The following is a 27,251-nucleotide window of genomic DNA, read 5'->3' as shown; positions in this document are numbered from 1 at the left end:
ACATATGCTTCTCGACTATGTCGACGACATCGATTTCTTAGGTCGGTCACCGGATGCAGTAACTGCAGCCTTTGAAAGAATCGAAAGAGACTCAGTGAAAATGGGTCTGGCTGTAAATGGAGATAAGACGAAATAGATGGTTTCAGCTCCCAAAAAGCCTTGCACAACCGAGATAAAGAAAATGTAGAAAGTTGGAAATCACAACTTTGAGATATTCAGCAACCTTATCTATCTCGGCACCGCCGTAACCGAAACGAATAACACCAGTTTTGAGATAAAGCAAAGAATAATACTGGCGAACAGATGCAACTTTGGACTAAGTAAGCAGTTAAGAAACAAGGCCACCTCTCGACAGACGAAGACTACACTTTACAAGACACTGATACTACCCGTGCTGATATATGGTTCTGAGACATGGGTACTTGTGAAAGCAGATGAGGCAGTGCTTGGATTATTTTAGAGAAAGATTATTCGTAAAATATACGGACCAATTTGCGTTAATGGAGAATATAGGCGACGTATGAACCACGAGCTGAATGAGCTGTACGACGACGATAGTATAGTTACACGTATCAAAATACAAGGGCTGCGTTGGCTTGTTTATATTGTAAGAATGGATAGAGAAGCTCCAGCAAAGAAGTCTTTTGAAGGCAAACACGGCGGAACACGCAAACTGGGACGACCAAAAGCCGGATGGTATCAGAGATTATAAAATGTATGCAGAAGTTCAAGGCGCTTGAAACGCTTTTCCACGTTCGGCTAGTGGAACAAATGGTTTGTCATAGACGCTTAAAACAAGTAAAAAGGCGTTAAGTTCGGCCGGGCCGAACTTTGGATACCCACCACCTTTCCCCAAAATCCGGTGCAAAATTCATACCTTATGCCCCATAGCACCTATATTCCGATTTGGACCAGATACTAATAAGTAAAAGTTATTGTTCAATTGTATATAACAAAATATTGGTATTTTTAGTAGTTTTATCTAAAAATAAACCGATCTAAACTATATACCACACGGATGTCGAAAAGCATAAGTCAGTGTGTCAAAATTCAGTGCAATCGGATTAAAAATGCGCCTTTTATGGGACCAAGACTTTAAATCGATAGATCGGTTTATATGGCAGCTATATGCAAATCTTGATCGATCTAGACCAAATTGCAGACATATGTGGAGGGGCTTAACTTAACTCTTTGTCCCAAATTTCGGCAACATCGGACAATAAATGCGGTTTTTATGGCCCCAAAACCTAAAACCGAGAGATCGGTGTATATGGCAGCTATATCCAAATCTGGACCGATCTGAGCCAAATTGACGGAGGATGTTGAAGGGCCTAATACAAGTCACTGTCCCAAATTTCCTCAAAATCGGATAATAAATGTGGCTTTTATGTGCCTAAGACCCTAAATTGGTGAATCGGTCTATATGGCAGCTATATCCAAATCTGAACCGATCTGAGCCATATTGACGGACGATGTCGAAGGGCCTAACACAACTCACTTTCAGCAAAATCGGATAATAAATGTAGTTTTTATGGGTCTATGATCCTTAATCGGAGGATCGGTCTATATGGCAGCTATATCCAAATCGGAACCTATCTGAGCCGTATTGACGGATAACGTCGAAGGGCCCAAGACAACTCACTGTCCCAAATTTCAGCAAAATCGAGTAATAAATGTGGCTTTTATGGGCCTATGACCCTAAATCGGAGGATCGATCTATATGGCAGCTATATCCAAATCTGGACCGATCTGGGCCAAATTGACGGAGGATGTCGAAAGGCCTAACACAACTCACTGTCTCGAATTTCAGCAAAATCCGATAATAAATGTGGCTTTTAAGGGCCTAAGACCCTAAATTGGAGGATCGGTCTATATGGCAGCTATATCCAAATCTGGACCGATCTGGGCCAAATTGACGGAGGATGCCGAAGGGCCTAACACAACTCACTGTCTCGAATTTCAGCAAAATCCGATAATAAATGTGGCTTTTATGGGCCTAAGACCCTAAATCGGCGGATCGGTCTATATGGGGGCTATATCAAGATATAGTCCGATATAGCCCATCTTCGAACTTAACCTGCTTATGGACAAAAAAAGAATCTGTGCAAAATTTCAGCTCAATATCTCTATTTTTGAAGACTGTAGCGTGATTTCAACAGACAGACGGACAGACGGACGGACATGTCTAGATCGTCTTAGATTTTTACACTGATCAAGAATATATATACTTTATAGGGTCGGAAATGGATATTTCGATGTGTTGCAAACGGAATGACAAAATGAATATACCCCCATCCGTCGGTGGTGGGTATAAAAAGAAGAAAAGCTTATTAGGATCAAGAGGAAAAAGGAGGATATGTGTTTAAAAAAAATAATGTTTTTTTGGGACACTAAATATTTATATTTAAAAAATTTTTAATATATACATTAAAACCCTATCATGCAAATTGCCGTTATATTTCTAGGGGTTTTTTGAAACTTTAATGTGTTCTGCCTTAAAATCTTTTAAAGTGTAAGTCACACATAAATATTTATTACCCGCTGCACCACCACGGCATGCATGTACCACCTCCAGAAGCTTTAAGGAAATGCACATTTGATATTCACAAAGTGTAAAAGTAGTTATTTAATGAATGAAAAAAAAACCGTTAAAAATAAATCAGTCAATAAATTCAATGCCCCAAATACGAGAGAACTCCTTTGAAATTGCGTGCTGAGTGAATAAAATATCAGTGCAAAATGGATTATAGGGGTGATTGAGGTGGTGTATGTGTTAAAGTTTATATGCATTGACTTACGTACGATATAAAAGGTGTATGACTGTAGTATATGTATATTTATACTTACGCACGATTTTCATTGAGATTTACCGCCATATAAAAGTCAATGATAAAATCATAAATTTGCTGTACCAACATCACAATCGATTGCTTAACATGACGATTATCCAACATAAAGAGATTCAGTGGAACGAAATCACGTAACACATACGTTTCCTCAATAATGGAGCGCAGCCTTTTCATAACATTTTCAATTGACTGCAAATGGAGGAAGAAAAAAAAAGAACGGAGTGATATGTTAGGTTAACCCCATTCGATAAGAATACAGGAAAAAAAATATGTATATAAACAAAAAGGGTGATTTTTTTTAAAGCAATAGGAAAGTTAAAAAAAAACAGAAAAATCAGAAAAAAGCAAGAAATCGTTTTTTGCATCGATAGCACAGTCCATATAATTTAATGTTTGACGATTATTTCATGCAAATGTTGACCGTGACTGCGCCTCAAATGGTCCATCTGCCTAGTCCAATTTTGGCATACTCCTTCCAACATTTCGGCCGGTATCTAACGAATAAATGCTTCAATGTTGTCTTGCAATGCGTCAATTGAAACGGGCTTGTCTGTATAGATATAAACTTTAACATAGCCCAACAAAAAATATTCAAAGGCGTTAAATCGCACGATCTAGGTAGCCAATTGACCAGTACCGAATGTGAAATAAAATGTTCATTGAAGTCCATTGTTACACATGCTGTATGGCATGTGGCACAGTCTTGTTGAAACCACATGTCATGTATGCAAGCTCATGCATTTTAGGGAAAAAAAAGATGGATATTATTTCACTGTAGGGCTCACCATTCACAGCTACGTTACGATTCGCATCATCTTTGAAGAAGTACGGTTCAATGATGCCGGCAGCCCATAAACCGCACCAAACTGTGAATTTTTCTGGATGCATTGCTAGCTCTTGCAATGCTTCTGGCTAATCTTCACTCCAAAATCGACAATTCAGCTTATTTAAGTACCCATTGAGTCAAAAATGAGCTTCGTCCACAAAATGGAAGAAGCGCGCGACGAACTTTCTTTACAGAGCACGCATTTTGATAATAAAATTTATTAATTTGCCAACGTTGTTTGTTTTTAAGCCGATTCATGGTTAAAGTATAGACCAAACTGAAGATGTTTGACAGTGAAACAAAACACGAAACGTGCGTAAGCTCTCTAAACCAGTGTTGCCAAAAGATAGTAGCTAAAAAAATCACCCTTGATAAGTATATATCAGTGACGCAGCCAGGGTAGGCTGTCGAGCCCTGCCAAACTTGGTAATGAACACAAAAGTTCTCAAAGATATGAGTACCTAAAGCGGAAATCCTTTTGATTGATCTATGGTATCTTCTTCGGTCAAGAACCTGATATAGCTTCCATACAAATCGATCTCCAATTTTCATCCGATTTGGTTGAAATTTTACACATGGTGTTCTGTTATGAGTCTCAATAACTGTGCCAAGTTCGGTCCAAATCGATCTATAACCAGATATAGCTCCAATATTTTAGCAGAATCCATGGTGGTAGGTTCCCAAAATTCGGCCCGGCCGAACTTATCACGCTTTTTCTTGTTCGAGGTTACTTTTTATACCCTTCACCAAAGGATGGGGGTATACTATTTTCGTTATTCCGTTTGTAACACCTGGAAATTTTAGTCTTAGGCCCCACATAGTATATATATTCTTGATAATCATACATTTTAAGTCGATCTTGCCATGTCCGTGCGTCTGTCGAAAGCAAGCTAACATTCGAAGGACTTAAGCTTAAAATTTTGCACAAATACTACTTCTTGTCGGTCTATACTTTAATATAACTGCCACCCAAACCGACCTTGGATCTTGACTTCTTGAGCCACCAGAGGGCGCAATTCTTATCCGATTTGACCGAAATTTCATTTCGCACGAAGTGGTTTGTTACGACTTCCAACAACTGTGCTAAGTAAGGTTTCAATCGGTACATAACCTGATATAGCTATATAAACCGAGCTTTGATCTTGTCTTCTTGAGCCACTATAGGGCTCAATTCTCATCCGATTTGGCATGACGCGTTTTGTTATAACTTCCAACAACTGTGGAAGGTATGGTTCAAATCGGTCTATAACCCGATTTAGCTGTCATAAAAACCGATCTTGGATCTTGACTCCTTGAGCTACTAGAGGGTGTAATTCTTATCAAATCGGATTTTTTGTTATACCCACCACGATAGGATGATGGTATACTTATATAATCATTCCCGGTGTAATACCTCCAAATATGGATCAGATTTGGGCCATATAGGATCAGATTTGGATATAGCTCCCGTTTAAACCGATCTCCCGATTTAAGTTCTTGAGCCCCTGGAAGCCACAATTTTTTTCAAATTTTGCTGAAATTTGACACATAGTGTTTAGTTGTGACTTCCAATAACTGTGGCAAGTACGGTCCAAATCGGTCAAGGACTTGATATAGCTCCCATATAAACCGATCTCCCGATTTGACTTCTTGATCCCCTGGAAACTACAATTTTTGTCCGGTTTTCCCGCAATTTTCCACGTAGTATTCTTCTATAACTTCCTACAACTGTGGCAAGTACGGTCCAAATCATTCAATAACCAGATATAGCTCCATTATTTTAGCAGAATTCACGGTGGTGGGATCCCAAGATTCGGCCCGGCCGAAGTTAGTACGTTAAAACTTCCAACAACTACGTTAAGCATGGTTTAAAATGGTCCATAAGCTAATATAGCTGCCATATAAACCGATCTGGGATCTAAACTTCATAGGCCTCTAGAGGGCGCAATTCTTATTCTATTTAGCTGAAATTTTGCATTTAGTGCTTTGTTATGACTTTTTACAACTGTGGAAAGTATGGTTCAAATTGGTCCATAACCTGTTATTATTGCTATACAAACCGATCTTGAACTGTGACTTCTTGAGCTACTAGAGGGCGCAATTATTATCCGATTTGGCAGCAATTTTGCATGACGTGTTTTGTTATTACTCCCAATAAATGTATGGTTTTAATTGGTCTATAATGTGATATAGCTGCCATATAAACCGTTCTTGGATCTTGTTTTCTTGAGCCACTAGAGGGCTCAATTTTCATCTGATTTGGTTGAAATTTTGCATGCGGTTTTTTGTTATGACTTTCAAAAACTGTGCTGAGTATGGTTTAAATCGGTACATAACCTGATGTAGCTGCTATATAATTCGAATTGGGATCTTGACTTCTTGAGCCACTAGAGGGCTCCATTCTTATCCGATTTGGTGGAAATTTTGTACAACGTCTTCTCACATGACCTTCAATATACGTGACCAATATGACGTGAATCTATATGTAGCCTGATACAGCTCCCATATATAAGCCGATCTCCCGATTTTGCTTCTTGAGCCATTACAAGGCGCAATTCTTATTCGAATGGACTGAAATATTACACAATGACTTCTACTATGGTCTTCAACATTCCATTCATTTATGGTCCGAATCAGATTATAACTTGGTACAGCTCTAATAGCATAACAATTCTTTACCATTATTCTTTGTTTGCCTAAAAAGAGATACCGCGCAAAGAACTCGGCAAATGCGATCCATGGTGGAGGATTTATAATATTCGGCCCGGCCGATTTCAGCACGCGTTTATTTGTTAGTTTTTAAGACGCACAACAAGCCGACTACTGGCTTAGGTGTGTATAGGGTGTATAAAGAATCGCAAAATATTGGGTTGCCCAAAAAGTAATTGCGGATTTTTTAAAAGAAAGTAAATGCATTTTTAATAAAACTTTAATCAAATATACTTTTTATACACTTTTTTTCTAAAGCAAGTAACAGCTCATAACTGACAGAAAAAAGAATGAAATTACAGAGTCACAAGCTGTGAAAAAATTTGTCAACGCCGACCATATGAAAAATCCGCAATTACTTTTTGGGCAACCCAATAGCTTAATCTTTAAAACTTTGCCAAGTCAATCGCTTGAGTTGTAGAACCAACATGAAGTTATGCCAATATATATTGTTAATTTTTTCCATCCTTCTGCAGACAGACTGCAATCTTTTGCGGTAATTGAAATCTTTGGCTTAATGCCATTTACGAGTACTGTGTGTGTTGAATTTTTGTAATGAAATTTAATATTAATTCAACGCATCATTGAATGTAATTAAATTGAAATTAAGTTGAAATTATATAATTAAACATATTTCATGGTTTTTTACTTCGCGTTACAAATTGCGTGCCAGTAAGGCATTTAAATCCACTGGTTGTCCTTTAGGACTTGAAGGGAGAAAATGAGCATAAGGTTATTTAGCCATCTCATAACCCTCCAACTCAGTGTTTGAGCTGACTCAAAAATCATGCAACTTTCTCCCATCCTCCTGTAGTCAACAGACTCCCGATGAGCTTTCATCACTTCCGCAAACAGTTTAGATTGAGCACTTCAGCTTTTGGTAAACAAACTGAAGTCTGAGACTAATTTGTTAAATGCAACGACACTTTTCCCAAATATGTTACCAGACTGAACACGATGACGATGACTATGGTGTTGCAAATTTTACAACATAATTAAAGGGGTGTTTTATGAAATTATGGTACCTATTAAAGTTCAGCGAAACAAAATATTTCAAGTGAATTAACAAAGTTTCAATAACAACGAAAGAGAAAGGAGGAGATTCGTTGATTAATTTTCTGCACGGGTTTGTAAAATAAAATATTTGTCGACGATGTTTAATAATTACACGAGTTTTAAATGCAAACATTAAAAGTGAATAGAACTTTAATATTTGAAAGTATGAAATTGTTCAAGTTCAATTAGAAAAGCAAATGCTGTCTGTTGTTGGAAAAAGACTGCTGAATTTTTTGTGCTGAGATTCCTCATTATTTTAACAACCTGATGATTATGCTTTAACACTTATGTACAAAATAAGGTACTTTTTTATACCCACCACCACATGATGGGGGTATGCTAATCTAGTCATTCCGTTTTTAACACCTCGAAATATTCGTCTAAGACTCATAAAGAAAAGTCTAAAACTCGTCTCGATGTTCTGAGTCGATATAGCCATGTCTGTCCGTTTGACGAAATCACAGAAGCGGGCGAACGCGTAAAGCTAGACGCTTGAAAATTTTCACATATAATTAGTATTGATGTAGGTCGTTGGGGATTGCAAATGGGCCATACCGGTTCAGATATAGCTCCCATATAAGTTAGGTTGAAAAGAGGTCGCAGATATTAATCTGCCCCATGCCAGTATGGACATACACCTAAGCCAGTAATCGGCTTATTGTGCACTCTAAAAACTAAAAAGTAACCTCGAAAAAGAAAATTTAAGTTAGGAATTCCGTGCTACTTACAAAATTCCTAATTGTTTTGCATGCCCACCCCTTAAGTTGGTTCATGACTGGTATTGTGTCCCCACATAAGTGGCGGTATCTGGTAGACGCATAAGCAGGGGAATGACAAAGGAAATGCTCCAACGCCTCATCATCTTCCTCGCATGCCCTACACATGCTGATTGACCTCCTTCTTACTTCCTTTCAGTAATAGCCACGTCTTCTTACGATGCGTTTCGCTGTTCCACGGGGTTGCATGCGCATTCATCGCCCACGCCCTTAACTCGGACTGCGTCGACCCGAAAGGCTTCGGGTTAACCAAGTTTATTAACGACATCCAAACCACCGTCTGCCCTTTCACTTCCCCTTAGTCCGTTATGGCCCATCACCCACACGATGCGGATTTTGCCATCCTCAAAGAAAGCATTAATCTCCTTCTTACACTGCAAGACTGGTCGTGACCTTACCCTCCTGCTTGTTATTGCCCTTATGGCAGTTTAAACACTACACCACCAGCACCACTTCACGTATTTCGTGATCGCCCTGATCTCCGCCTGCGGGACCGTATTATGGTCCAGCAGTCAAAAACAGATCTCACCCCCTGGGTTCTTAATGTAGACCCCCAGGCCAACTTTGTCCTCTAGTTTTGATCCATCCGTCTAGCATGATCTTCCAGATGGCATACTAGGGTTCCGTCAATCCAAGACTATGCCGATGGCAGCAGTGCCTCGCACTCGTCTTCAAGGTTCATCTCAGGTATCCGAACGGAAACCTCTTCCCTTCCTTGAGGTTTCCTATCGTCGCCTATCGTCACCGCGATGGTATAAGTTGCTCCCATCCTCAATCCATTCTCCAATGGCCTTAAGTCTCATAGCTGCATTGGCTGCCTCACACTTAATATGTATATCAATGGATCGGATATCTAGAAAAGTCTCCAGTTCCGTAGTGGGCGTGCTCCTCATTGCTCCGCCTATGCCAAGACAACATATTCTCTAATCCTGCTCCATGGTCCTTATTTTGCACTTTTTCTCCATAGCAGTCCACCAAACTACAGAGTCGTAAGTAAGTATTGGTCTAACCACGCTCCTGAAGAGCCAGTAGACTATCCTCGGATTCAGGCCCCATTTCGTCCCGTCCCGTCTACATAGTGCCCAGCACCTGTTAACCTTCTCGGTAAGCTCCTGAATGTGACACTTTCAATTCAGTTTCCTGTCCAAGATCACACCTAAGTATTTGACCTTTTCAGATATCGAAATCGTCTTATTGAGGAAACGTGGTGTGTTAAATTGGCCCACCTTCGTCTTCCTCGTGAACAGGCATATTTCAGTCTTCTCTGGTTAGCATTGAGATCTCTGGGTCTAGCCCAGTCATATGCCACATGCAAGACCTTTTCGGCCCTTCTGCATAGCTCGTTCCTTACCCCTGAGAAGTATTGTAACATCGTCTACGTAGCAGACGGGTTTAAATCCCTCTTCAGTCAGCATCCGTAATATGTCATTTATGGTGGTCACCCATAGAAGCGGCGATAAAATGGCCCCCTGTGGCGTGCCTTATGCCACTTTCTCCCACATAATTTATCCACCTGTTCCTTAGTATATGGTTTATCCAGTTTCTAAGGAACGGGTCCACCCGGTACTGGTCTAAAGATTGGATCAGTGTGTCAATGCATACTGGCGTACGTTTTGTCATCGAAACATTTTTCTATTTTATGCACAACCTCGTGCAGGGCAGCCTCCACCGACCTTCCCTTCATATAGACATGCTGTTTGTATTTGAGCAGTTCACTGGATGTCTAACTCTTTATCATTGTGTCCACAATACGTTCCATGGTTTTGAGTAGAAAGGACATCAGGCTTATGGGTTTGTAGGCCTTTGGTGTCGCATGGTGCCTTACTGGGCTTGGGTATGAAAACCACCCTTGCCTCCTGCCAGGCTTTCGGAGTATATGCAAGTCCCAGGCACGCTGTGAAAATTTTGGCCAGGCGAGGCGCCAGATAGTCTGCCTCTTTCTGTTGTAACGCCGGAAATATTCCATCAGGTCCGAATGACTTAAATGGTTTGAAGCTCCTCAAGGATTCCTTCACCATTAATTCCATAATTATAAACCTTCGATCAACATCATTATTCCAAGATTCCGGTGTATCCGTGAGTCCCTTCGTATCCTGTGGAAAATAGGTTTTCATCAAAAGCCTCAACATGTCCTCCGTTGTCTCTGCTCTCACTTCCATGTCGTCTACTAAAGTTTCAGTTTGGACATGGGTTTTTGAGAGAAACTTTTTTTCTTGGCGGCATCATTAACGCTATCGATATGTTCGCAGAAAAGCTTCCAGGAGGCACATTTTGCCGCTGTGGTAATCTTATTGTATTCCGTGAGCCGTATATAATAGACATCCCAATTAACTTCCGCTTTTTTACTACGTTGCGAATCTCCCCGGTCACCCAGGGTTTTTCTGATTTCCTTCCCAAAAAGGACAACTATCTTCGAAGAACCCCACCAGTGCAGCCGTAATCCTGTTGACATTTTCGTTAATGTCTTCTATGATTGGACAATCTAAATTGCCTTGTCCAAGTCTTCTTCCAAGTAGCCTTCCGAAATTTGCCCAGTTGGTTTTCAACTTATCCGGGAAGCTTATCGGATTCGGCGCTGGCCGTGCTATTTGAAACCTAATGTAGCGATGGTCAGAAAAAGAGTGTTTCATGGAGACACTCCAATCCTGAACCTCATCGATTAGATTTTGCGAACATATTGTCACATACCTCCTCCCTTATCGTATTAACAAAGGTAGAGGTGTTACAAATATTAAGTGTTATTAGGTCGTAAGTATTCAAGAACTCTGGCAGGGCTTGGACCCGCTCATTAGTGTTGGTGCTACCCCACGAAATGTGGTGAGAGATCGGATCATTCCTTATTAGTACCTCGTTTCCTGTCTGTTTTGCTTTCCTCACTAATCGCTGCAGCTTCGAAGTGGGCGGCGGTGCTGGAGAGTCGAAGGGCAGATCAAGTGATGCTAGGTATGTTTCACCGTCTCCCTATCTCACCACAGTTGCCTTCGACGCTCTCAACTCTGGGGAAAATATATAATCCAAATTTTTATGACAAATAACGCAGGTCCTCGGCCGAATACCAGGGTTAGCATAGAATAATTGGTAGTTAATATGGTTCAGTCCAGAAACTTTGTTCTGGGTTGTCCATGGGTTCTGAATTAAAGGAATATGAATCTTGCCCTTGGTGATTTTCTCCAAAAGAGCGTGTGTTCCAGTCTCTGGAGGGTTATCTGGATTACCTCAATCTGTGTTGCTCCAGTAGATGAGCATCTAGGGAGTAGGTGATGATCTCATTGTCTGCTCCCTGTTTTTATACCCTCCACCATAAGATGGGGGGTATACTAATTTCGTCATTCTGTTTGTAACTACTCGAAATATTCGTCTGAGACCCCATTAAGTATATATATTCTTGATCGTCGCGACATTTTATGTCGATCTAGCCATGTCCGTCCGTCTGTCCCTCCGTCCGTCCGTCCGTCTGTCTGTCGAAAGCACGCTAACTTCCGAAGGAGTAAAGCTAGCCGCTTGAAATTTTGCACAAATACTTCTTATAAGTGTAGGTCGGTTGGTATTGTAAATGGGCCATATCGGTCCATGTTTTGATATAGCTGCCATATAAACCGATCTTGGGTCTTGACTTCTTGAGCCTCTAGCGTGCGCAATTCTTTTCCGATCAGAATGAAATTTTGCACGACGTGTTTTGTTATGATATCCAACAACTGTGCCAAGTATGGTTCAAATCGGTTCATAACCTGATATAGCTGCCATATAAACCGATCTTTGGTCTTGACTTCTTGAGCCTCAGAGTGCGCAATTCTTATCCGATTGAAATGAAATTTTGCACGACGTGTTTTGTTATGATATTAAACAATTGTGCCAAGTATGGTTCAAATCGGTCAATAACCTGATATAGCTGCCATATAAACCGATCTTGGGTCTTGACTTCTTGAGCCTCTAGAGGGCACAATTCTTATCCGATTTGAATGAATTTTTGCACGAAGTATTTCGTTATAATATCCAACAACTGTGCCAAGTATGGTTGAAATCGGTCCATAACCTGATATAGCTGTCATATAAACAGATCTGGGGATTTGACTTCTTGAGCTTCTAGAGGGCGCAATTCCTATCCGATTTGGCTGAAATTTTGCATGACGTATTTTATTTTTACTTTCAACAACTGTGTCAAATAAGGTTCAAATCGGTTCATAACCTGATATAGCTGCCATATAAACCTATCTGGGATCTTGACTTCTTGACCCCTAGAGGTCGCAATTATTATCCGATATGCTTGAAATTTTGTACGACGGATCCTCTCATGACCATCAACAAACGTGTTTATTATGGTCTGAATCGGTCTATAGCCCGATACAGATCCCATTAAAATCGTTCTCTCTATTTTACTTCGTGAGCCCCAATGGGCGCAATTCTTATTCGAATTGGCTGAAATTTTACACAGGTCGCTTGATATCGTTTTAATAGCAGAGCAACTCTTTTCTTATATCCTTTTTTGCCTAAGAAGAGATGCCGGGAAAAGAACTCGACAAATGCGATCCATGGTGGAGGGTATATAAGATTCGGCCCGGCCGAACTTAGCACGCTTTAACTTGTTTAGACTTCATTGACTTTCCTGTCACTGCACTGCCTGATGTCATCGTATTTGGTTCTATGCCTATTATAGTCTTCTGAGTCTTTATAAAGTGAGCCAAATCGGATGAAAATTGAGACTTCTTAGGACTCTAGAAGTCAAATCCGCGGATCGGTTTATATGGGGGCTATATCTGCTTAAAAACTGTTTCGAATCATAGTAGGCATGGAAGTTGCAAGTCGTAACTCAAGCTTTTTTTTCCAAATTTTAGTCAAATCGGATGAAAATTGAGGCTTCTATGGGCTCTAGAAGTCATATCCGAAGATCAGTTTATATGGGGCTGTATCAAAATCTGAACCGATAAGACCCATTTATAATCGCCAACGACCTGCATCAATAAGAAGTATCTGTGCAAAATTTCAAGCGGCTAGCTTTACGCGTTTGACCGCTATCCTGGTTTCGAGAGACGGATGCACGGACAAGTCTAGATCGACTCAGCATGTCGAGACTGTCCAGAATTTATATGCTTTATAGCGTCGCAGATCAATTTTTCGAGGTGTTACAAACGGAATGACTAGATTAGTATACTCCGATCCTATGGTGGTGGGTATAAAAATGATAGAACATTTTTAAAATAGTCATTCCATTTCTAACACCTTGAAGTATTCGTCTAAGGACCCCATAAAGTATATATATTCTTGATCGTCTCGAAGTTCCTAGTCGATCTAGCCATGTCCGTCCGACCATCCGTTTGTCTGTCTAAATCACGATAGCGGTCAAACGCGTAAAGCTAGCCACTTTAAATTGTGCACAAAAACTTACTATTGATGTAGGTCGTCGGGGATTACAAATGGCCATATCGGTTCAGACTTAGATTTAGTACCCATGTAAATCGATCTCCCGATTTGACTTCTTGAGCAAAATGAATATACCCCCATCCTTTGGTGGTGGGTATAAAAATATAAAATATAGTGTTTTACTACAGTAATTTCGTACCCCTGTATTACTTACTGCTATAGGGTATACACATTTGTTCAAAGAATTTGCCTAAGAAGACCCATTGTGAAAGGTAAACAAGTAAAAGCGCGCTAAGTTCGGCCGGGCCGAATCTTATATACCCTCCACCATGGATCGCATTTGTCGAGTTCTTTTCCCGGCATCTCTTCTTAGGCAAAAAAAGGATATAAGAAAAGATTTGCTCTGCTATTACAGCGATAGCAAGATATGGTCCGGTTTGGACCACAATTAAATTATATGTTGGAGACCTGTGTAAAATGTCAGCCAATTCGAATAAGAATTGCGCCCTTTGTGGGCTCAAGAAGTAAAATAGAGAGATCGATTTATATGGGAGCTGTATCGGGCTATAGACCGATTCAGACTATAATAAACACGTATGTTAATGGTTATGAGAGAATCCGTCGCACAAAATTTCAGGCAAATCGGATAATAATTGCGACCTCTCAAGGCTCAAGAAGTCAAGATCCAAGATCGGTTTATATGACAGCTATATCAGGTTATGAACTGATTTGAACCATATTTGGCACAGTTGTTGGATATAATAACGAAACACGTCGTGCAAAATTTCATTCCAATCGGATAAGAATTGCGCACTCTAGAGGCTCAAGAAGTCAAGACCCAAGATCGGTTTATATGGCAGCTATATCAGGTTATGAACCGATTTGAACCATACTTGGCACAATTGTTGGATATCATAACAAAACACGTAGTGCATCCCAATCGGATAAGAATTGCGTACTCTAGAGGCTCAAGAAGTCAAGACCCAAGGTCGGTTTATATGGCAGCTATATCAGGTTATGCACCGATATGGCCCATTTACAATACCAACCGACCTACACTAATAAGAAGTATTTGTGCAAAATTTCAAGCGGCTAGCTTTACCCCTTCGGAAGTTAGCGTGCTTTCGACAGACAGACGGACGGACATGGTTTGATCGACATAAAATGTCGCGACGATCAAGAATATATATACTTTATGGGGTCTAAGACGATTATTTCGAGTAGTTACAATCAGAATGACGAAATTAGTATACCCCCCATCTTATGGTGGAGGGTATAATAAATTCGGTTAGTCTGATCTTCACGAGTTTTCAGTGGGTTTTCTTCAAATTTACCCCTAGTGATGTTTTCCAAAAATATATTCATTCACTTACCACTAAATCCGGGAGAATACTTTGTGTGAAAATCTTTTCGACAATTGGCTGTATTTTGTTTGCCAAAAGGGCATAGTAATACTTGTAGATGGGCAGAAGGTAGACCATAGGACCTCTTCGATTATTTTCCACAATGAAAGTTATTTTCTCATAAAGGACCAACATATCCGGATGGCTCTCGTTGATGCAATGTAAATAGCCAAAAGTATGGGGATCTAAAAAATAAATACATGCACGTGTTTAAAGTGATGTTCAAGTTTCCAGAAAAAAATCAAGGAGAATTCAGTAAAAAGGCAAACGTTGGGCAAAAACAAGTAAAATGTTCGGGCGGGCCGAATCTTGGGAACCAACCACCATGGATTCTGCTTAAATTTATACATAATGAAAATTTATAATTAATAAATTAATATGTAGGGCGTAATTTTATTCTACATACCAAACTTCTATCAAAACAGCAAAAACTTAAGCTTCTAGAAACTGAACAAGATTATCGAGAGACGGGTTTACATATATATGAGTATTTATATATATATATAGTTATAGACTGATTTTGGCCGTACTTGGCAACGGACAAAAATTGCGGCTTGTAAGGTCTCAAGAAGTAAAATCGGGAGATCGGTTTATATGGGAGCTATATCAGGTTCTTGACCGATTTCCACTGTACTTGCCGCAGTTGTTGGAATGGAATGTGCAAAATTTAAGCTAAATCGGATGAGAGTTGTGACTTCCAGGGGCTTAAGAATCCAAATCGGGAGATCGGTTTTCGTGGGGCCTATATCAGGTTATAAACTCATTTGAACCGTACTTGGCGCAGTTGTTGAAAGTCTTAACAGAACACTACATGCAAAACTTCAGCCAAATCGGACAAAAATTACGGTTTGTAAGGGCTCAAGAATCAAATCGGGGGATCGGTTTATATGGAAGCTATATCCAAATCTAAACCGATATGGCCCATTCGCAATCTCTGACAACCTACATTGATACTAAGTATCTGTGGAACATTTCAAGCGGCTTGCTTTAAGTGTTCGATCGCTATCGTAAATTCGACAGAAGAACTGACAGACATGGCTAAATCGACACGGAACGTAGCGCAGAGGTTAGCATGTCCGCCTGTGATGCTTAACGCCTTAGTTCGAATCAATGCGAGACCACCAGAGAAAATTTTGAGCGGTGAGTTTCCCCTCCTAATGCTGGCAACATTTGTGAGGAACTATGCCATGTAAAAACTTCTCTTCCTAGAGGTGTCGCACTGCGGCACGCCGTTCGGACTGGGCAAAAAAAGGAGGTCCATTATCATTGAGCTTAAAACTTGAATCGAACTTTACTCATTGATGTGAGAATTTGCTGAAAATTTGCATGTAGTGTTTTGTTATGACTTCCAACAACTGTGCCAAGTACGGTCCAAATCGGTCAAGAACCTGGTATAGCTCCTATATAAACCGATTTCCCGTTTTGATTTTTTGAGACCTTCAAGCCGCGATTTTTGAACGAACGGTTCGGGCGAAATTAGAATTCTCTCAATAATGCATTGTGCGGTCCGCTGGCCAATCAATTACAGACGGGTGTGAGTTCCTGGAATGTCTAGTATCCCTGACATACATCCTTACATCAGAAGACGAATATCAGACAAACACACACCATGAAAGTACCGCTAGAACAGCGCCAAACAACCCACATTGCGACGATGATGAAGGAAGGCAATAGAGTTGGATACCCCAATGTCCTCAATCAACGCCATCGCTCTCCTCTGTCCAGGGATGATTTTGAAGCTCCATCCCATACATGTGAGTTGTACTCCATTTTCGGTGTAGATGGTGTATAAGACTCGGCCTGTGGTCGCATGAGTACGAATGACAGAGATTACTGTCATCCACAAATGAGTAGATCGGACTCGATATCTAATCCAACAGATCGTTGATGAAAATAAGAAAAAGAGAAGGAGAAAGAACAGAGCCCTGGGGTACACCTGCGATCAATTTGTGCTCATTGGAAGAGAACCCATTCATAACGACTCGAATAGTGCGATTTCTGAGAAAGCTCGAAATAAATCAAACGAAGCCATGGTGATGGTTTCCCAAGATGCGGTCCGGCCTAACTTAGCACGCTTTTACTTGTTACTTGTTATATGCTTGCATAAATTAAATCTATTAAAATACCTCTCGACATGACATATTCCAAACGCGGCAACTCATAGCCCACTTTCAGTATGCGTTTAAAAATATCAATAAAAAGTTGTGGCAAACTTCTTATATAAGGAAATGCATGGAATTTTCCCCAATGTTTGGACAGGAAATCAGCAACATAGTCAACATCAACGGCAGGCGGCTACCAGTAACAAAAATTTCAAAAAGAGAACATTATAAAAAAATATTTATTTTTTACATAATTTCCGATTAAATATACCTGCTTCATTGCTGTCACACTTGATTGACCAGGGAAAGGACTAGCATCACCCTCCTCCTCTTCGTATATTTGTGGTGTCTTATGTTTAGGTGGAAAATCCACTCTCTCGGGATTATCAAAATGAGCTCCAATAACCGATACAATCAATGTCATCAAAGGTCTACGTTTAAGTTTTGCATCGAACACGTTATACTTCTCAATGTCGTTGCCAGCCTAAGTGAAGACATCGAAGACACGCAACACGCAAATAGTTAAAAAAAGTTTTTTGTGTGTAACCTTCCCCCCAAATGGCAATTCTTTGGTGTTGTTTACAAAGTTAATGAAGTTATCAACGCAGGAGACAACATCTTACCATATAATCACATAAAGTTTTATATAAATACGTTAAACTCCTTGTTATCAGGCCTTCCAAGTGATGTGACATCAAGGCGTGAACGCAACGGAATAGGACAGTAGCACGACCACCGTGAGAGCCACGCATTGGTATTAAGTCCTTCCAAGTTTTACGCATTACATCCATCATATCGGCACAGCGTGGAATCCAATCGTTAAGTAGTAGCTGAAATGGAGATATGATGGAGAGAGAAGCAGGGAGGGAGTGAGAGGGAACAAGTGATAAGTGAGTTAAGTAAGGCTAGACCGAACTTTAAATGCCTAATACCATGCTAATTCAGTTAGTAATGAGATAATTTAAATGTTAGGACAAATTGGATGACATTAGTTGATGATGTAGGCAGAAGAAGTCAGGAAGATAACGAATTCCATGTAAATAATGATACAACCCGACTTTCTTCCAAACATTTTTTGGACTGTTGCTGAAGGACTAGATCACAATAATTTGAAGCTTAAGTTTTAATCATATTTCAGAGTGAGATGGCATTTTTAAATTCCCAGTGTCGCATAGGCTTTGATAAAATAAACACCTCTACCTCATTATAAGGTAGAGGATACAATTACGTTGGTCCCCCTAAGTTTTGGGAATGAGTTAAGTAACTTATACCATAACATTGTATTGTGATGCCACAACCAATTTGTCCACTTTATCCTGTAAATGTCATACAATTATAAAGACACTCTCCCCTCGGCTCATACTTACATCTCGCACGATATCACAACTTTCTTGGACAAATTTTATTAACTCGTCGGCATTCATGGGCACATCACGTAAAACTATCTGGGAAACATCGACAATAACTAAATCATTGTATCTGTGTGATGTGTGTGCGTGTGTAGATTGGTGATTTTATAAGCAAACACACACACAGAAGTTCACTCCAGCCAAGTATGGTCACCAGGAAGGACACCGGAAACCGGCCAGGTAATGATTAGGATGTCAATGTAAAAAAAAAAACAGTATAACATGTTGCGTGCCATGCCATGCCAAGACGATGGTGTAGAAATAATTACAAGGGAGGCGGGGGAAGGGAAGAGCAAAAGAGAGATATAAATAACATTATTAACTTCTATATGGGCAGTACATGTGTAAGTGTCACCACCACAACTTGGCAACGGATATCGAAAGGAAGCTCAAAAAAAAAACAAAAAACAAAACCAAAAATTGAGAAAATAGAAAGCAACCTGAAGCCAAGCAATGAAGTCGACATGCCATTAGAACAATGAAGCAAAAAACTTACAATTGATGCCAGAGCAAATTGAGAGCTCTTATAATGGGATGTGTAGTCATTAGTACTTGATCCAAATGATTTCGTGCTAATTGCACATAAACCTTCCAAGGCACCGGTGCCCTAATGGTCATTATGGGAAACTCCGGCGGCTCCGCCACCAATTGCAGACGTTTACGTTCCAACGGTGATCTTAAGATAAAAATTTTGCAGAAAAACAAGAAAATAAAAAAAGATTATAATTATTATATATAAATGTTGCAGGGCAGGACATTGCTATGGAATGCAAGAAATTGCCAAGTTCAGCCAAGTCCCATAAACGTTGCGACAATTTGCTGCCCTTTTAGTCCAGTTTTAATTGGGGTGTATAGGTGCTAGGTGACACAAAGTACAGAGCGTAATCGAATTTTAGATACCCTTTTGTGTAGGTTTTAACTAATTCCATTATTTATCCACATCCTTCTTCAATTTGATCCAGTTATAGCTGCCATATAGACCGATCTCTCGATTTAAGGTTTTGGGCCCGTTAAAGGCGCATGTTTTGCCCATTGTCGCCGAAAATTTGGGACAGTGAGTTGTTTTAAGGCCTTCGACATCCTTCTTCAATTTGGTCCAGATCGGTCCAGATTCGGATATAGCTCCCATATAGACCGATCTCTCGATTTAAGGTTTTGGGCGCATAAAAGGCGCATTTATTGTCCTATTTCGTCGAAATTTCGGACAGTGTGTTCTGTAAGGCCCCTCGACATATTTCTTCGATTTGGCCTAAATCGGTTCAGATTTGGATATGAAATTTGACACAGTGACTTATGTTAGGCTCCGTGTCCTATATAGTTTAAAGTCTATATTTAGATAAAGTTACCAAAAAGACCAATATTGAACCAAAATTAAACAGTGATTCCCCGGACTATGACGAAAGGTGGTTTGCACATATAGCCGAAGTGGCGCGAATCCAATGTTCGGCCCAGCGAATCTAATGCCATTTTTTTGTTTGTTTCGCTCAATGATCGGAGATTTTTCTTTGCAAATGGAAAAGGAATGCTAGATATAGCAACACACACCAACCACTATCGGACGCGTTTCGTCTTTGGATAAAAGACTTTTCAACCATATTAGATGGAATGTCTTCTAGGGCCGTGCGTTAGTATGTTGTATTTGAATCGTATTAATTGCGAAAATGCCTCTATGATACAATTACCACATTAACCACCCTCGACAACCCTGTCTAATAGCTGGAGTTTTTCGAAATGCATGTGTTTTTGTGTAATGTCAGACATTTTTTCTGCGACAATTACACTACATCCGTGGTACACATGATTCTGTGCATCTGTTGGAAGTTGTATTGATGGCTTCGAGCGCTAGACAACCGCAACAGCTCTCGCTGTGAGCCCAGGTGCAAATCCCGGGCGGACTCTTCCGATTTTTTTCATTTTCAAGTTTTTTTTGCCTGTAAGGGCGAAGATAATTAAATTTTACATTTTTTTGTTATTTTTCGAAGCCTTTTTATTTTATTTATATATTTTATTCCACCATATTGATCTGCGACCCAACAAAGCAAAGGGTGATTTTTTTTGCTGTTTTCGAATTTAGTTTCACTGTCAAATATTTTCCGTTTGGCCTATAATTTAACCATGAATTGTCTTAGAAACGAACAACGCTTGCAAAATTATTGAATTTTATTATCAAAATGCGTGCTTTGTTAATAAGAAAGTTCATCGCTCGCTTCTTGTGTTCAGCGACGAAGTTCATTTTTTGGCTCAATGGGTACGTAAATAAGCAGAATTGTCGATTTTGGAGTGAAGATCAGCCAGAAGCATTGCAAGAGCTACCAATGCATCCAGAAAATGTCACAGTCTGGCGCGGTTCATGGGTTGGTAGCATCATTGGAACGTACTTCTTCAAAGATAATGCGAATCGTTACGGAACTGTGAATGGTGAATGCTATCGCCATGAGACGATATCCAACTTTTGTTTGCCCAAAATACAAGAGCTTGACTTGACATGTGGTTTCAACAAAACGGTGCCACATGCCACACAGCACGCGTAACAATGCACTTATTGAGAGACGAGTTCGGTAAACATTTTATTCCACGTTCTGGACCGATCAATTGGCCGCCTATATCGTGCGATTTGACACCTTTTGACTATTTTGTGTGGGCCCTTGTTTAAGCTTATGTCTGTACAGAAAGTCCGCTTCAATGGACGCATTGGAAGACAACATTATAACGCAAGTATTTGTGCCAATTTTCAGACAAATTGGATGAAAAGTGAAAATTTTGAGGGACTCAAGAAGTCAAATCGGGAGATCGGTTTATATGGTAGCTATATCAGGTTAAAGGCCGATTTGGACTTAACTTAGTACAGTTGTTGAAAGTCATTATAGAACACATTATGCAAAATTTAAATCAAATCGGACAAAAATTGCGGCTTGTAAGGGCTCAAGAAGTCAAGTCGGGTAATCGGTTTATATGGGAGCTATCAGGTTACAGACCGATTTGAACCGTACTTGGCACAGTTATTGGGCGGCATAGGAAAAAACTTCATGCAAAATGTCAGCTAAATCGGACAAAAATTAGTTTTCCAGGATCTCAAGAAGTCAAATCGGGAGATCGGTCTATATGGGAGCTATATCTAAATCTGAATCGATATAGCCCTTTTGCCATTCCCAACACCAATATTAAGTATCTGTGAAAAGTTTCAAAGCTTTACGCGTTCGTGATTCCGAAAGACAGACGGACTGGCGGACAGACATTGCTAGATCGACTCAGAACGTCGAGACGATCAAGAATATATATAATTTATGGGTTCTTAGACGAACATTTCGAGGTGTTACAAACAAAATGACTAGATTAGTGTATCCCCATCTTATACAGCTTGGACTTCCAAGCTGTACAAGTTTTAACTGAATTATCGGACGTTGACGCAGACTACAGCAAGGCCATTGTAAATTTTGTCACCAAACTAAATCATGTATCAAAATGAAAATCATTCCATAAATGTCTACGTATATTGCAAACCACGAAGCAAATATTGGCCAAATTTTCAAAAAATACAAGTCGAATCATCATCTTGTGGCTGGATATACATCGCCCAGGAGACTAAAGGTAGGTCTACATGATCTAAAGAGTGAGGTAGCAGATGCTGCAATTGGCTACCTTGTGAATGTAGACCTTGGAGAACGACCGCCTGCTATTGCACCTGAAAGAATTGACCTCCCCCGGCAAACCAGAGTAGTTCTGCCTCAATTACGTTCCGGCAGATGCAGCCGCCTCATCTCCTACAGAGCAAGTATTGATGTCGACGTGCAAGATGTATGTCCCGATTGTAACCAGGGACCGCACGGCCAGACCCACTCGACTTCGCCATCTTAGTCGCAGAGTTCCTGGTTCTTGATACTCAACAGAATCAAGCAGACAAAAGATAGAACACAATAAACTGCTTCAACAACAACAACACCTCAGCTTTTACCATTTTATACTTCAAAGAGTTATCTCTAAGCCATCTCAAATGGCATATGTTCTACAAGTTTTTATACCCTCCACCATAAGATGGGGGGTATACTAATTTCGTCATTCTGTTTGTAACTACTCGAAATATTCGTCTGAGACCCCATAAAGTATATATATTCTTGATCGTCGCGACATTTTATGCCGATCTAGCCATGTCCGTCCGTCTGTCTGTCGAAAGCACGCTAACTTCCGAAGGAGTAAAGCTAGCCGCTTGAAATTTTGCACAAATACTTCTTATTAGTGTAGGTCGGTTGATATTGTAAATGGGCCATATCGGTCCATGTTTTGATATAGCTGCCATATAAACCGATCTTGGGTCTTGACTTCTTGACTTCTTGAGCCTCTAGAGTGCGAAATTCTTATCCGATTGGAATGAAATTTTGCACGACGTGTTTTGTTATGATATCCAACAACTGTGCGAAGTATGGTTCAAATCGGTCCATAACCTGATATAGCTGCCATATAAACCGATCTTGGGTCTTGACTTCTTGAGCCTCTATAATGCGCAATTCTCATCCGATTGGAATGAAATTTTGCACGACGTGTTTTGTTATGATATCCAACAACTGTGCCAAGTATTATTTGAATCGGTTCATAACCTGATATAGCTGCCATATAAACCGATCTGGGGTCTTGACTTCTTGAGCCTCTAGAATGCGCAATTCTTATCCGATTGGAATGAAATTTTGCAAGACGTTTTTTATTGTTACTTTCAACAACTATGTCAAATAAGGTTCAAATCGGTTCATAACCTGATATAGCGGCCACATAAACCGATCTGGGATCTTGACTTCTTGACCCCTAGAGGTCGCAATTATTATCCGATATGCCTGAAATTTTGTACGATGGATTCTCTCATGACCATCAACATACTTGTTTATTATGGTCTGAATAGGTCTATAGCCCGATACAGCTCCCATATAAATCGATCTCTCTATTTTACTTCTTGAGCCCCCAAGGGGCGCAATTCTTATTCGAATTGGCTGACATTTTACACAGTTCTCCAACACATAATTTATTTGCGGTCCAAACCGGATCATATCTTGATATCGTTCTAATAGCAGTGCAAATCTTTTCTTATATCCTTTTTTACCTAAGAAGAGATGCCGGCAAAAGAACTCCGCAAATGCGATCCATGGTGGAGGGTATATAAGATTCGGCCCGGCCGAACTTAGCACGCTTTTACTTGTTTTTTTTTTTAGTTCTATCCCACTGTTTATCGCCATGAAAAGGATTGAATAAGCCTTCCTTTCGCATAAAATAGATACGCTACCTTTTCCAATATCGAAAATATCTATCTCTTATTTATTCTTTTAAAATGAAAACTAAACAGACTTTCAAAATTTTGTAGCAACATTAAGTGCAACAAATCCTTGAACACTGTTACATGATAAGGTGTAGTAATCCTCTACCATGATACCAGTGTACCAGCAAGGTAAATGATTGGCTGGCTGGCTGACTGGCTGGCAGTTGAAAGAGGATAAACTTAATGACTATGTTTACTACCTCAACTTTCTGTTTAAATGCGCCACTAGTTTAAGTAGTCTATCTATGATAGCAGTGGTGTAGACAAAAACGAGATGTGATAACATAGTCGTCATTATAGTTTAAGAGAGTAATTTAATACAAATAAATACGAAGTTAAAGTGTGAAGATTTCAAACAAACAAGTTTTTGCAACTGCCATCCCCTCCACATGAGCATGTGTAACACGGTTCGAATGTCTTTCTAATGAAAAGACAAATACGAACCGCCTAACCAGGTAAGGGAGGCTGCAAGTTGCTTCTTTTCATTTTCCCTTTAGATGCTTTTGTGTTTGTTTTGTTTTCAAAAACTTACTTTAGCAAATATCTAAGAAATGCACGTTTCACATAATAACGAAAGTCCTCTTGAAGATCTATAAGACAGGAGATAATTAAGACGGCCACATCTGTTGGTATCTGTCGTTCACTGGTAAAAAGATAATCCATTAGCATAACTTCGGGAAATATTCTTGGCCACAATTTCTGCAAATATAAACAAAAAGACAAAAATGGGACAGAGTTAATACAGATTTAATAAGTTTTGTAATTACACGTATCCTAGACAAGCAAAATAAAAGGCTGCTCTTAGTTTTGCCCTATTATTTAATGTTTAATAGTAAAACAATGGACATTTAGGTAACGTTTTTTTTTCGACAAGCATCGGGGGGCGGCAGAGAGACTTACTTATTTGAAAGGTCAATAAAAACAAATAGAGGCCACGGCATCATGTCCGCCTATGACACTGAACTGGGTTCGAATCCTGGCGTGCTGGCGCTTCCTAATGCTGGTGACATTTCTAAGGCTTGCTTGCTTGCTCTGCTGTTAGAGCGATATCAAGATATGGTCCGGTTAGCACCACAATTAAATTATATGTTGGAGACCTGTATAAAATGTCAGCCAATTCGAATAAGAATTGCGTCCTTTGGGACTCAAGAAGAAAAATAGAGAGATCGATTTATATGGGAGCTGTATCGGGCTATAGACCGGTTCAGATCATGAGAGGATCCGTAGTACAAAATTTCACGCAAATCGGATAATAATTGCGACCTCTAGAGGCTCAAGAAGTCAAGATACCAGATCGGTTTATATGGCAGCTATATCAGGTTATGAACCGATTTGAACCTTCTTTGACACAGTTGTTGAAAGTAAGAATAAAATACTTCATGAAAATTTTCAACCAAATCGGATAGGAATTGCGCCCTCTAGAAGCTCAAGAAGTCAAGTCCCCAGATCTGTTTATATGACAGTTATGTCAGGTTATGAACCGATTTGAACCACACTTGGCACAAATGTTGGATATCATAACAAAACAAGTCGTGCAAAAATGCATTCAAATCGGATAAGAATTGCGCCCTCTAGAGGCCCAAGAAGTCAAGACCCAAGATCGGTTTATATGTCAGCTATATAAGGTTATGAACCGATTTGAACCATACTTGGCACAGTTATTGGATATCATAACAAAACACGTCGTGCAAAATTTCATTCCAATCGGATAAGAATTGCGCCCTCTAGAGGCCCAAGAAGTCAAGACCCAAGATCGGTTTATATGTCAGCTATATCAAAACATGGACCGATATGGCCCATTTACAACACCAATCGACCTACACTAATAAAAAGTGTTTGTGCAAAATTTCAAGCAGCTAGCTTTACTCCTTCGGAAGTTAGCGTGCTTTCGACAGACCGAATACCGGTCCGGACGGACGGACGGACGGACATGGCTAGATCGACATAAAATGTCGCGACGATCAAGAGTATATATACTTTATGGGGTCTCAGACGAATATTTCGAGTAGTTACAAACAGAATGACGAAATTAGTATACCCCCATCTTATGGTGGAGGGTATAAAAATGGTATGGTAGCAGAGTAAAAGTTGTCCCCAAAGAGGTGTCGCACTACGACACATCGTTCGGACTCAGCAATCAAAAGGAGGCCCCTAATATTGAGCTTAAATTGAATCGGACAGTACTCATTGATATGTGTACTGCCAATGTTTTTTATTGGAATGTTCATAGGCAAATCTTATAAAGGGTGATTTTTTTGAGGTTAGGATTTTCATGCATTAGTATTTGACAGATCACGTGGGATTTCAGACATGGTGTCAAAGAGAAAGATGCTCAGTATGCTTTGACATTTCATCATGAATAGACTTACTAACGAGCAACGCTTGCAAATCATTTTCAGTGAATGGGCCCTAGAAAAGTTGGCAGAAAATCCGCTTTTTTATCGACAAATTTTGTTCAGCGATGAGGCTCATTTCTGGTTGAATGGCTACGTAAATAAGCAAAATTGCCGCATTTGGAGTGAAGAGCAACCAGAAGCCGTTCAAGAACTGCCCATGCATCCCGAAAAATGCACTGTTTGGTGTGGTTTGTACGCTGGTGGAATCATTGGACCGTATTTTTTCAAAGATGCTGTTGGACGCAACGTTACAGTGAATGAACACATTTCGAACCGAACACTGATTTTGGTAATAAAATTCAATGATTTGCAAGCGTTGCTCGTTAGTAAGTCTATTCATGATGAAATGTCAAAGCATACTGAGCATCTTTCTCTTTGACACCATGTCTGAAATCCCACGTGATCTGTCAAATACTAATGCATGAAAATCCTAACCTCAAAAAAATCACCCTTTATAAAACAAAAAGAGCGTGCTAAGTTCGGCCTGGCCGAATCTTGGGAACCCACCACAATGGATTCTGCTAACAATTTATACAAAATATATTTAGCTGAAGGGCATAATTTTATTGTACATTCCAAACTTCTGTCAAACCAGCAAAAATTAAAGCTACTAGGAATTGAGCAAGGATGATCGAGAGACCGGCTTACAAGGGAGCTATATGCGGTTAAAGACCGTACTTGGCACAATTGTTGGAAGTCGTAACAGAATACTATATGCAAAATTTCAGCCAAATCGGACAAAAATTGAGGCTTGTGTGGAATTAAGAAGTCAAATCGGAAGATCGTTGTTGTTGTAGCAGTTTATTGTGTTCTATTTTTCGTCTGCTTGATTCTGTTGAGTGTCAAGACCCAGGAACTCCGCGACTAAGATGGGTGCGTCCACAGGGATCTGGGTCTGAGTCGAGTGGGTCTGGCCGGGCAGTTCAACAGGTGACGTGTATCGCGCGGTCCCTGGTTACAATCGGGACATACATCTTGCACGTCGGCATCAATCCTAGCTCTGTGGGAATTGAGGCGGCTGCATCTACCGGAACGTAATTGAGCCAGAACTACTCTGGTTTGCCGGGGGAGGTCGATTTCTTCGGGTGC

At 40.1% G+C, this 27,251-nt stretch overlaps 1 protein-coding gene across 2 annotated transcripts in view; it reads right to left on the bottom strand.

Moving 5' to 3' along the window:
* LOC106086176 (dynein axonemal heavy chain 3) overlaps positions 1-27,251 on the bottom strand; it is a 430,123-nt gene that overhangs the window by 360,181 nt on the left and 42,691 nt on the right. For both annotated transcript variants that reach the window (XM_059360617.1, XM_059360618.1), the window contains 8 exons: positions 24,299-24,465; positions 18,964-19,143; positions 18,426-18,537; positions 17,682-17,888; positions 17,330-17,542; positions 17,083-17,251; positions 14,927-15,141; positions 2,848-3,038 (listed from right to left, as the gene is read on the bottom strand). In XM_059360617.1, coding sequence (XP_059216600.1) covers positions 2,848-3,038; positions 14,927-15,141; positions 17,083-17,251; positions 17,330-17,542; positions 17,682-17,888; positions 18,426-18,537; positions 18,964-19,143; positions 24,299-24,465 — 1,454 coding nt within the window. The remainder of the gene's footprint in view (positions 1-2,847; positions 3,039-14,926; positions 15,142-17,082; positions 17,252-17,329; positions 17,543-17,681; positions 17,889-18,425; positions 18,538-18,963; positions 19,144-24,298; positions 24,466-27,251) is intronic.

This window comes from Stomoxys calcitrans, chromosome 1 (assembly GCF_963082655.1).
Source record: "Stomoxys calcitrans chromosome 1, idStoCalc2.1, whole genome shotgun sequence".
In the NCBI taxonomy this organism is placed as follows: domain Eukaryota; kingdom Metazoa; phylum Arthropoda; class Insecta; order Diptera; family Muscidae; genus Stomoxys; species Stomoxys calcitrans.
Note: the sequence above shows the minus strand (reverse complement) of the source record. Positions and strands in the feature narration are given on the sequence as shown.